Source organism: Vidua macroura, chromosome 6 (assembly GCF_024509145.1).
Source record: "Vidua macroura isolate BioBank_ID:100142 chromosome 6, ASM2450914v1, whole genome shotgun sequence".
NCBI classification, from domain to species: Eukaryota; Metazoa; Chordata; class Aves; order Passeriformes; family Viduidae; genus Vidua; species Vidua macroura.
This window is the reverse complement of record NC_071576.1, coordinates 56,397,158-56,408,452: the sequence shown is the minus strand read 5'-3', so window position 1 is coordinate 56,408,452 and position 11,295 is coordinate 56,397,158. Positions and strand designations below refer to the sequence as shown.

General features: G+C 49.3%; 1 protein-coding gene across 2 annotated transcripts; it reads left to right on the top strand.

The window, feature by feature from the left end:
- The first annotated feature begins 1 nt into the window (after position 1).
- MRPL21 (mitochondrial ribosomal protein L21) lies at positions 2-11,245 on the top strand. 2 transcript variants are annotated; one of them, XM_053979367.1, is made up of 7 exons: positions 2-59; positions 1,020-1,080; positions 2,314-2,399; positions 4,612-4,775; positions 6,464-6,516; positions 10,427-10,530; positions 11,027-11,245. In XM_053979367.1, the coding sequence occupies exons 1-7, from the start codon at positions 29-31 to the stop codon at positions 11,089-11,091; spliced, it is 564 nt and encodes a 187-aa protein (XP_053835342.1). In that variant the 5' UTR covers positions 2-28; the 3' UTR covers positions 11,092-11,245. The 2 variants fall into 2 exon arrangements, with proteins under 2 accessions (XP_053835342.1, XP_053835341.1); XM_053979366.1 differs by having other exon boundaries at positions 4,609-4,775.
- Positions 11,246-11,295: the final 50 nt, after the last annotated feature.

The following is an 11,295-nucleotide window of genomic DNA, read 5'->3' as shown; positions in this document are numbered from 1 at the left end:
GTTCCGCGTCCGGCGCGAGGTCACCGCGATGGCGGCGGCGCGAGCGCGGCGGGCGGGAGGTGAGCGGGGAGCGGGAACAGGGACGGGCGGCAGGGAGGAACAATCCCTGCCCCTGCCGCCGGCAGGGAAAGCAGGGAGGAAGGAAGGAAGGAAGGAGCTCTGCCTGCTGCTGGGAAGTGGGGAAGAAAGGAAAGGAAGGAGCTCTGATTGCTGCTGGAAAGGACGGACGGACTGGGCTGTTGCTGCTGCTGAGGGGAAAGGAAGGAAGGAAAGAAGGAAGGAAGCAAGGAGCCCTGCCTGCTGCTGGGAGGGAAAGGAAAATGCTCTGTCTGCTGCTGGGGTGGAGGGAAGGAAGGAAGGAGCTCTGCCTACTGCTGCTGGGAAGGAAGGAAAGAAAGAATGAAGGAAGGAAGATGCTCTGCTGGGAGGAAAGGAAGGATGGAGGGGCTGTGCTCTGCCAGCTGCTGGGAGGAAAGGAAGGATGGAGGGGCCGTGCTCTGCCAGCTGCTGGGATGGGAGGAGGGAAGGAAGGAGGCTGACAAGGTCAGGGTTCCCACTGCTGCCTCCTGGTCCCTGGGTATCCCTGCCCTGCGGCTGCAGGATGAGCTCTGGCGCTCTTCCAGAGGCCGAAGGGATCCAGGTCTTTCCCAGCATCGGCAGGAGCAGCCCGAAAGCCAGGGAGCGTTAACAGAAAGGAGAATCAGCTGTACACAGTTCTCTCTACCTTGGCATAAACCCTTCAGCAAAATCCAAGGGATGGGAGGGAATAGGGGCTTTATCAATCTCCTCCAGGGCTGGGAAGGGGCTGCCCAGGGAGGTGCTGGAGTTCCCATCCCTGGAGGTGTCCCAGGAATGGCTGGACATGGCACTCGGTGCTCTGGGCTGGGTGACAACGTGGTGACCAATCACAGGTTGGACTCGATGGTCTTGGAGGACTTTTCCATCCTGAATGATTCTGGAATTCTGCAAAAGCCCAGCAGCTGCTGCCTGTGTTTAATTCTCTTTTTTCTCCCTTTCAGCCTCGCTGCTTTGGGCTGCGGTCCGGCACCGGAGTTCCCAGAGCTCATCCCCGCAGACAGGGTAATGTCACACATCTGTCACTTTGCCTCTTCCCCCTGGAATGCTGGCCTGCTTCAGAAGGCTGGGGAGGGCAGCTGGTTTTCCTCTGGGAAGGAGACTTGGCTGCCCCTTGGTCACTCCCCAAAGTTTTGGGCTCTGCCTACCTTCAGTCACCTTACCCAGAAGGATACTTCCCTTCATTTTTTGTGGTTTTTTTTTTTTTTTTTTTTTTTTTTTTTTTTTTTTTGTTTTGTTTTGTTTTTTTTTTTTTTTTTTTTGTTCCATCCCTGGAAATGTTCAAGGCCTGGTTGAACAGGGCTTGGTGCACCTGGTCGGGATGAGAAATGTCCCTGCCTTGGGTTGTGACTGGATGAGCTTTAACATCCTTTCCAAGGTAAACCATTCAGGAATCCTGTGACACCTCTTCCAATGGCACCTTCAGGCTTTGCTTTTTCCAGCCCTTTGGGACCTCTTGTTGTGCCTTTATTCCATTCCCTGTGCCGAGATCTCCTGCAGGACTGAGCTGCTGCTGGCTGTGACCAGGAGGGGACACTGCAGGAGCAGAGGATTCCTGCCGGGGAGGATGGCAGGATGTACTGTTCCCTCTTCCTGCTCATCCTCAAGGATCAGAGATCTTTGGATCTCTGTCTGGGTGATGCAGCACCCAAAATCCTCACTAAAGCCCGTGAGGCCTCGGTGCCTGTGGCTGTGTACTCACAGGTGCTTGCAGTTCCTGTTGAATTAAAGCCCTTTGGGATGTTTGGCTCAGGGTTACAGAGTAAATCAATCATTGCAAAGGATTTTGAGTCCATTTTGCTTTTTTCCACTACATCTCATGTTTACTCCTGAATATTTTATGCATTTGGTGCATCCTGTGTTGCTTAGGCAAAGTGTGGATTTCTGCATGCAGGAAAACCTGAACTGCCCACTGCTCAGAGGGATGGTATTTGCTTTTTATTTTGGGATGATATTTGCAAAATCTACTAAGTTTTCAGATTTCAGAAACCACAGCCTTTCATGTTCATCTCATGGAGTTTTCCATGGCAAGTCTCTCTCCTCTTTATATTTAAGATTGCTTTTATGCTATTGTAGATTCTTGCCTAATTGTTAACTGTAATCTGATGCCTTTTTGGTTGGATATTTGTGAGTAATATCCATTTCTACTCCATCTCCTTTTTCCTTCTCTCCTCTCCCTGTTTTCCATCTCTTGGCAGTATCTGTTTGCTGCAGTGTATTTTACCTTGTCCTTCACAGACTTGTTGCCAGAACTTCCCTGACTTCGCCCCCATGGCCTGAAGTGAAACTTCCAGATCCAGTGGAAGAAGCCAAGTATCATGCAGGTAAAGGTCTCAAATCTGGTCTTCCAGCAGTGCCTCGAGGCCTGATTGGGCATAAATGTCTTCAGTTGGAAGTTTGTGTTCTTCACTTCCTTTTTTTTTCAATTTCATTTCTCACAAGTTTTAGTGTCGCTGGTATTGTGCTCCAGCTGCTCTCCAGGTTTGGGAGATTTGGGTACAATGTGATTTCTCCTTAGTTTAGGGCAGCTTGTCACGCTCCCAGAGGAACCTTACCTGATGTGATGTGTGGCATGAAACAATATATTAAAAAAATTAAAGCATGAGAGAAGCATTTTGGGCAGGAGAAATGAGTTATTTTCCATTCACTGGCTAAGTCAAAGCCAGCAGGAGCAGTTGGATGGTGGGCACATGGAGAGCTGGTGTATTTTGGTGCATGAAACAGAACACAGCCAGCAGGAGCAGTTGGATGGTGGGCACAGGACAGACCTGCAGAGGTGGGACGCAGCGTGACAGAACATTGAGGGTTGTGTCCCTGTCCCCTCAGCTTGTCAGGACTGCTGGGTGACAGGAAACAGCCTCAGGCTGTGTCAGGGAAGAGTCAAGTTGGACATCAGGAGGAATTTCTTCCTGGAAAGGGCTGTCAAGCACTGGAAGGGGCTACCCAGGGAGGTTTGGAGTCCCCACCCCTGGGGAAGTCCAAGGAATGACCGGACCTGGCACTCAGTGCTCTGGGCTGGGTGACAAGGTTGACAAGAAGAGCTGAGCTCACCTTCCTGCACGTGTCCCCCATCATGTGGCTGGAGTGTGTCCCTAACTGAGGGATGTGCTTTGGAGAGAGCCTCCTGCTCCACATCTCCTGCTGGCCTGTTTTGACCCTGCTTTTTCTCTGCTCTGTGATAAAAAGTCAAGTATCAATAATCACGCAAGTGACAGATGGGTGCCTGTCCCTGCGCGTGAAACAACCCAGCAGTGAACCACAAACTGCTCCCTGCCAGCCCTGTGGGGAGCAGGGTCCCATCCTCAGGGATTGGTGCCATCCTGCTCCCATGCCATTGCCTCCTGCTGCTGCTGAGCACTGCATCCTTATCTCCTGGCTGTGCTTATCCAAAGGGAACAGCAGCAGGAGCTTTTCAGTTTTGCCTCCTGCTGGCCGTGGAAACAGCCCCGGATATTTTAGGATGGGTCTCCACATGGTGCTGAGATCCAAGCCAGCAATCACTTGATGTTTCCTGGCACTGGAGGTGTTGGAAGAGTTATCAACAACTCCTCATGCTGGTGGGAAGTGCAGCAGCTCTTGCCCGGCAAATAATTTGTGTTCCTACCTCTAGCTTTGAGTTTGTATCCTAGGGCTTGAAGCTTGGACCTTTTCCAAGCATTCCTGTAGGGACTGGGTTGGGTTTGCCTGGCTGTTGGATTCCTGTCTGTCCCAAAGGGATGTTCTGTTTGCATTCCAAGAAAGAAAACAAAAGTTATTCAGCCACTTTTTAATGTGTTTTTCTGAGCAGCTCAGGAGGGTGGGAAGCTGCTGTTTGGCAGTGGGATGGTGTCAGGGAGCAACACCTTTTGGTGTTCCCATAAAAACTGGGGTTGGATTCACTGCCCAGGAAGCTGATCACAGGGAATGGAGTTTGTCCATGTGCAGGACCTGGTCTCTGGGATCTGTCCTGCTCCTGGCAGCACTCTGCATGCATGTGGGAAGAGGTTTTTCTGGGAAAGAGCGAGGGACAGGTCTCTGTTGTCCTTGCTGCAGGTACAAGTTCTGCGGCCAGGCTTTGCCATGTGCTGGAAGTCTCTTCCCTGGTACTCTGCCAAGCTCTTCCCGATGCTCCTGTGTGCTTTAGGCACTACTCAGAGCCCTGGGCTGACTGCATATGACTTGGAAATGGAGGGAATTTCCTCCAAACACAGGGTGCATGGACAAGAGCTCTTTTCTGGAATGCTTTATATCCAAGTACAGTATATTTTGGGATGCCTGAGGAACGGGCTGAGAGTCAGCAGTGTAGAGAAGCTGCACAGTGTATACAAGATGTTTACTTATGTCTGGCTTTGCCAGCACCTAAAATACAAATAAATCATTAATTTTAAGAAAGGGAGGCTCACACATCTGGGAAGCAACACTGCTGTTGATCCTTGCTCAAAGATTCTCAGGAGATAAGAGTGCTGGGGGGAGAGCAGGGTGGCTGGGTGAGTTTTCCCAGCCCTTCCCAGCTCTCTGGGTGTGCTGCCCTGATCCTGGCCCGCTGTTTGCCAGCAGAAGTGGTGCGGAAGGTGAACGGGCTGATCTCGGCGGGGCAGTACGGGCGCCTCTTCGCCGTCGTCCACTTCGCCAGCAAGCAGTGGAAAATCACCAGTGAAGACCTCATCATGATGGACAATGTCCTGGAGGCTGAGTGTGGAGACCGAATCCGGATGGAAAAGGTGAAAAAGCCAGAGCAGATTCCCTGCAAACATTCCTGGAGGCAAAACCTGTCATTGGTTTTAATGCCAAGTCCTAAAGTGCTCCTGGGGGTCTCCCACCTTCATTCCAGCCCTTTGTTTTGTTCCAATTCTCTTAGTTTTATTCCAGTTTCCGATGTTACTGTGATTTCTGTTCAACAGGGCTGGAGTGAGTCTTGCCAGACTCTGTGGGGAGACAGATTTTTGTTGTCCTAACTCCTTCCAAAAAAAGAAAATGACAGTTGTTGTTTCCAGAGCCAGCAGTGAAAGCCTGTGTTTGCCTTGAGACTCCAGCCCCCCAGATCACAGAATCATTTAGGCTGGAAAAGACCTCTAAGATCATCCAGTCCAACCTCCTAATTCCTTGCAGGTCTCCCAGAGGGATTGTAAACTCCTCAGGGCTCTGCAAGATCCTTATCGTGCTGCGCTGGGTGGAGGCAGAAAGATGGGGCATGGAGGGGAGACTTGCCAAGATCCAATTAATATCTTTATCCTCAGCCTTGGACAACCAGCAGGGACTTGCAGAGGCTCATTAATCCAGACTGAAGGGAAATATTGTGGAGTGGGATTCTGTTGGCTTCACCTTCGTGTTGTTTGTTAGAGCTAAGCAAGTAATTTAGGAGAGCTGCAGAGTTTTTGTGCTTGTCCATTGCATTGAAGCCCAGTTTTGAAGCAGCTTTTTAGGGATGTCCTCAGGTGTGTCCCACATCCCTGTGTCCAGCAAAGAGGAGGGATTTCTGTGGCTTATCCAGCTCAGAATGGAAAGGTCTGGATGGGAGTGAAGGAGAAAATTTGCCTGAACACAAGAACCCTTGAGGTTTTTTGTTGTTGTTATTGTTTTTTTGTTTGGTTGGTTTTTTTGTTTTGTTTTGGTGTGGTGGGTGGTTTTTTTTTTTTTTTTTTTTTGTCTAAAACAAAAGCCAGGACTTCTCATGACCAAATCTGTGTGGTTTTTAAGTGCTGCCAGAGGATTTGTGAGGCAGTCCTGGGAGAAGTGGCTCCGGATGTGGCACCTGGAGGACATGGTTTAGGGAAGATTATGGGAGTGCTGGGTTTGATCGTTGGACTCCATGACCTTGAAGATTTTTTCCAAACTCGATGATTTCAGTGAAATGCAGGCTCTTCCTACTATATCCTCTCTTATCCTGCCTGTTCCTTTAGGTGTGGCTGAAATGCCCCAAAACAGCAGGGGCTGGTGAGCCCCCAGATGTTAATTTCTTTATTCCCCCATCTGGAGGCCTTCCAGAGGAGAATGAGGGAATTGTTTCTCCACTGGGATTTGTAGCAATTGCTGTAAAAATCCAACAGTTTAGGAGCTGCCATTTGTCCAGATCCCACACGAGGCAGGTTATTCTTCTTCCCTGATTGCTTTTCATATTTTTTATGGCTGCTGGTAAGCCAGGACAGAGAGGTTCAGTGTGTTCTGATCATGGAGAAAGATACTTCTGCAGCCTGTTGGAGTGGGATGAGCTCTCTGGAAGAGTAATGGCTCTGTCTGCAGCCTGTTAGCAGCTTTCCTCACTACCCCTCCAGTTAGTGTCAGGTTTGAAATGTGGGAAGGCCTGGTTTGAAGCAGTTTGACTCCTTTATGACTGTAGAATTTGAAAGGTCTTGTTTGCATTTCTGCCAGGACAATGAGCAGTGATTTGTGCCTGATTTATTTCCCCTAGGTTTTGCTGGTTGGTGCTGATGACTTCACGCTCATTGGAAGGCCTCTGCTGGGGTAAGATGCTTCATAAAGAAATTATATGACATTTTTGTACTTAATTGTGGCTTCAGGGCTCTGCAGTCCCTGAAATTGGGATTTATCAGCACTAACTTTGATCCCAGGCTTTTGAAAGAATCCCCAATAAAACAACTCATCAGCCTCTGGTGGCTCTCCCCCACCCCAGTGCTGGGAAGGCAGCAGGTCTCAGCTCTGAGGTAGCTCGTGGGTATTCACCTCAGTGGGATCTTTTCCTTCTTGCACAGACTACCAGGACATGTTGCTCTTCAACATCTCTACCCTCCTACTGTGATTTTGGTGGTAGTCATCTTGAAATAAGCCAGAAATCCTTTTCCTTAGTCCCTTAAATTGGGTTTTTAACCCTTTTCCCTTTGCCATTGACTTACTCCAGCAAGCCTTAACCCTAATTTCAGTGTTCCTAATTTTTCCCGTCCTCTTAATCACACAATCCAGCAGTCACAGAATTTGGGAGAAGTTGATCCCTTGGCACTGCCTCCATCTCACTGCTGTAGGACTTGCTGTACAGAGCCCCTGGTTTCTCAGTCTTTTCCTTCCCAAAGGAAGGCGGGTGTGGGCCAGCTGTTACTGCTAGTGGTATTTAGGAGTTATTTGTGCAGTGATAACATGGCTTGAGTGGTACCTGCCTCGGGTCCCTGTGTTGGACAGGATTCTGGAAGCTGGCAGCACTGGAAGTGGATTTGGAATAGCAGATCATCAGAATTCTCTTGAGTTACTGCCAGATATGGCCTGTGGGGAAGGCTTTAGGAAGGGGAATCTCACTTTTAGGACTAGAAAGGGGCTTTTTGTTTTGGGATGTGCATGTCAGGCAGCTAAGGAGCAACTTCCTTCCCCAGCTGATCCAGGGGCCCTGGGGTGGTTGTTGGCAGCTCTTTGTGCTGGATTTGGCATGGGGATAGCCAGGAGCTCCAGGACAGGAAGAAAACCAGCTATTGGCTCCTGCAGGTGCTTTGAGGGTGTGGGAAGTGTTGGCAGCTGCTTGAGGCAGACCAGGCTGCACATCTGGCCTGGCCTCCAGGGCCTTTGACTGAAGGGAATCAGTGGGAGGAGGAAGAGGCTGGCCAGGAAGAGGGAAGGCTATGGGGGAGATGCCATCACCCTCTGAGCTGCAGGGAACCACCCAAATCCCAGCTCTCCGATACGGGATGAGGAAAAGGAGAAGGGGGACGGGAAAAGGGTGTCACCAGCAATGTGCACTGCTGTTCTCTCACACAATCCCCTAACCCAAGACACTCTGGGGAGGAGAGGAGGGGCTGGATGAGAAGAGAGGCAGTTCTGTGTTCCTGTTGTTGTATAAATAAACACCCGGTGAGTGCTCACAGCCCGAGACACTTCACCGGAGCCGCTTCCTGTGGGCTCCCAAATGTGTCCTGTTTGGGACAGCTGGACAGGCTCTGTTCCTCTGGTACCTCCCAGGATGACACTTCTTTAAATCCTAACACACCACATCTGCATGCTGGAGGCTATTCTGGGAGCTTCTGGCTGGCTCCTGCTCTGGAATCCGCTGGGCTCCCTGTTTATCCAAGTTGCTGCCTGCCCCGGCTGGCACAGCGGCTGGAGCCCGCGTTAGGCACGAGTGCAGGGAAAGTTTGGCTTATTTCTAGACAAAACAGAGCTGATGGGAATTTTCCCTCTAGGAAAGCTCACTGTTTCTCCTGCTACCTGGCCCTTTTTGCAGTGGAGGTGCCAAAGGCTTTGGACCTGTTCTTGTCCCAGACAGCTGGGCTGGGATTCAGTCCTGCGGGGAGCGAGCTTGGCAGCTGGAGCTGTGATCCAAGAGTTCTCATCCTGTGGGCTTGTGGCTTGCCTGGATCTTTTTTCTGCCTCTTGACAGCACCTTTCAGCCCAGCTCAGATCCATGAGGTTCCAGCCTGAGTTTTTCTCACCTCCTGCAAAAATCCAATCCGTGGAACATTTTGCTGCTGAAGGCAGCAGGCCCAGCTGTGTCGGGCTCTGGGAAATGTGTGACCCCCTTCTTATTTTTATGGTCATTCCAGTCATACCTAAAACATTTGCTAGAGATTTTTATTTTTTCCTTGGGCTCTGTTTTGCTGAGAACTTGTCCTGCCCACCAGCTCTTCTCCAGCAAGTTGGTTTCTGTTGTGCTTCAGCCTCCTGACAGCAAGTTCCTAGAGCTGAGTCCCACAGAGAACCCATCAGGGCCCTGAATCCAGGAAGTTCAGTCCCAAATTAGTGGTAAACCACGGCTGGAGTGCAGTTTGCTTTCTGGTTCCTCCTCCCTCAGGGTTGCAGGGTTTGTGTGTAGTTCAGTGGTGCTGGATCTGGAGCAAATCCCAGAGCTGGGATGTCGGGGTCACACGGTGGTTTTGTAAAATCTGTATTATTTTATATCTCTTTTCTTCTGAGCTGGTCACTAACTGCAGATAAATCAGTTTGCTTCAGGATCCAATCTCTGATTTAATCACACCCCCAGGGTGGATTTTAAGAGATGGTGGCTGTCTGAAGCCTTTGGCCTCCCAGTGACCTTGCTGGAACAATTTCATCTGGATGGGCTTCCCCCTCTGCCCCCCTCAAGTGCAGACAGAGCCGTTTGTCAGCAAAATGGTCTTTAAATGTCCTCCTGTGGCAAACTTAACGAGCTTTTAATGGAATTCTGCAGCGCTGTGCATGGAAGAGCAGCTCCTCCTCCTTCCCTGTAGCTGCTGACTAAAAATCCCCTATCCAAAGCTCCTGTCTGGATCCTGCCTGGGGGTTCTCATCTTCTGAGACCCTTGAAGCATATCAAGGCTGATTACAGTTGTTTTAGCAAAACGCAGTAATTTAATGTAATTCTTCCCAAAACTGTGTGCCCACAGCAGCAGCAGCTTATTGCAAGCCTTGCTAAATGCAGGCTGCAGTGGAAAATTGCTTATGGTTCATTAAAACAATTAATTAAAAAATTATTGGGAAAGTTATAGTGTTTCCAACAAGGTAAGATTTTCTTCCAGCTGTCTGTGATACTTTAGAGGGGGAGGAAGGATTTCTTGGTGACCAGGAGCAGGGATGGGCTCATCCTGTGCCAAAACCAAAGCAGGGCACATGAGATCACCTGGAGGTGCCAGGGGAATTTATCTTGCCTCAATCTTACAAGTTCCTGCAGGTCCCTGTCTCTGCTGCCTGCTCTGATGGAATGATCTCATCCCTCACGTGGCAGGGAAGTTGTGATCTGTCACTTCTCCTGAGCCAGGTACAGCACCTGGAGGCTTTTGGCTGTGCCTGGGCAGGTGGCCCTCCTCCCACGGAGGATCTGGAATTCCCAGGAGGTGTTATCCCTTTGTCTCTTCTCCCAGAAACCTGCTGCCCAGGAGTAGGATTTGTGAGAATCAGAAAAACAGAAACTTCCACAGACACTAAAAAATTTGATCTACAGCCTTAAAAGAAGCTTAGATTGATGTGAAAATGCAGTACACAGATATTAAACAAAGAAACAAAAAAAACCAACTTATATTTCTATAGTTGTAGGTGAGAATATACCTTAAGTAAGTGAGAAACTGTACTGATAAGACACCTTTATAATATAAGGGTGTAGTTGTTAAAAGTTATAATAAAAACATATGTGTGCCTGTGAGTTAGAAACCCATTGGATAAAAGAATTCAATGCAGTGCAGCAGAAGTAAATAAAGGTGATAAGTTAGAAAAGTAAAATAAACCCTGTGGCAACTGTCTATTGAGTTAGAAAGTTAATATATTACCTTGTAACAAGGAAACTTGTGACTACTCTTGAGCTATAGCCGAATACTTACTCCTCTAAAATCTCACAGCCTCTGAGATTGATGTTTATCTGAACAATAAATCATTCTTAGCTTGAAAATAGTTCCTTCATTTCTAGCAGTGACAATGATAGGACGTAAATAACTAAAACCTGGTGCTTCTAACACTCTTTTTTAAGGAAGGACCTGGTCCGTGTGGAGGCCACGGTGATTGAGAAGACGGAGTCGTGGCCCAAGGTCAACATGCGCTTCTGGAGGAGACACAACTTCCAGAGGAAGAAAAGTAAGGGGGAAAGGACACATTTCCTTCCCTGCTGGCTGTGGGAGGGGAGGTATCCCAGCACAAGGACCTGAGGAAGGGGCTCATTCTCTGTGTCCCCAGAGCCCCTCAGGGGCCAGCCCCTCTCCCAGGTGTACCCACAGAGGATTTAATATTCCCTCAGTGTTCCCTAAACTTCCTGGGCAGGAAAGCAATCCCAGTCTCTTCCCAAAGCCTTGAACATTGGATGTGTCATCACAGCTCCCAGCAAGCCCAAACAGGGTCCTGTGCAGGTTTTGGTTGCCAAATGACTCTTCCACCTCTGAGAGAGGGAAGAATTATGGCTGTTTTTATATGGGATAGATGGTAAAGCCCTGACCAGGCTGCCCTCTGGGACCTGCTGTCCTTGGCATCTCCATGGAATGCTGCTGTCTGCCAGCAGGAGCCCTGGCATGAGGTAGGCACCAGGTTTATGCTGTTACCTGATTTTTTTTTCCCCCCCTTTTCCTTCTTTTTTCAGTCATTGCAAACCCCCAGACTGTCCTCCGGATCAACACCATTGAAATCTACCCCTGCTTGTCCTGACTGGGGAGGTGTTCCTGGGAATCATTGCTGCTCCAGGCAATTGTGGAAATAAAGCTGCCTCAGCACTGGGAATTTCTGGACTTGTTGCTGTGGTGGGAAATGGAAATCTCTAGATGCTTTCTTTTTAAAATAATGAAATATTTTTTAAAGTGTTGGTTCAGCCTTGCTGGTGTTTATTTGCCAGGAGTTTGCCTGGATCCATTG

What these genes read in the sequence shown, in the direction of transcription:
- MRPL21 (XM_053979366.1), top strand. Translation starts at nt 29, where the DNA reads ATGGCGGCGGCGCGAGCGCGGCGGGCGGGAG. An exon ending in AGCTCATCCCCGCAGACAGG is followed by an intron (nt 1,081 to 2,313) that starts GTAATGTCACAC and finishes TGTCCTTCACAG; the next exon opens with ACTTGTTGCCAGAACTTCCC. An exon ending in ACCGAATCCGGATGGAAAAG is followed by an intron (nt 4,776 to 6,463) that starts GTGAAAAAGCCA and finishes TATTTCCCCTAG; the next exon opens with GTTTTGCTGGTTGGTGCTGA.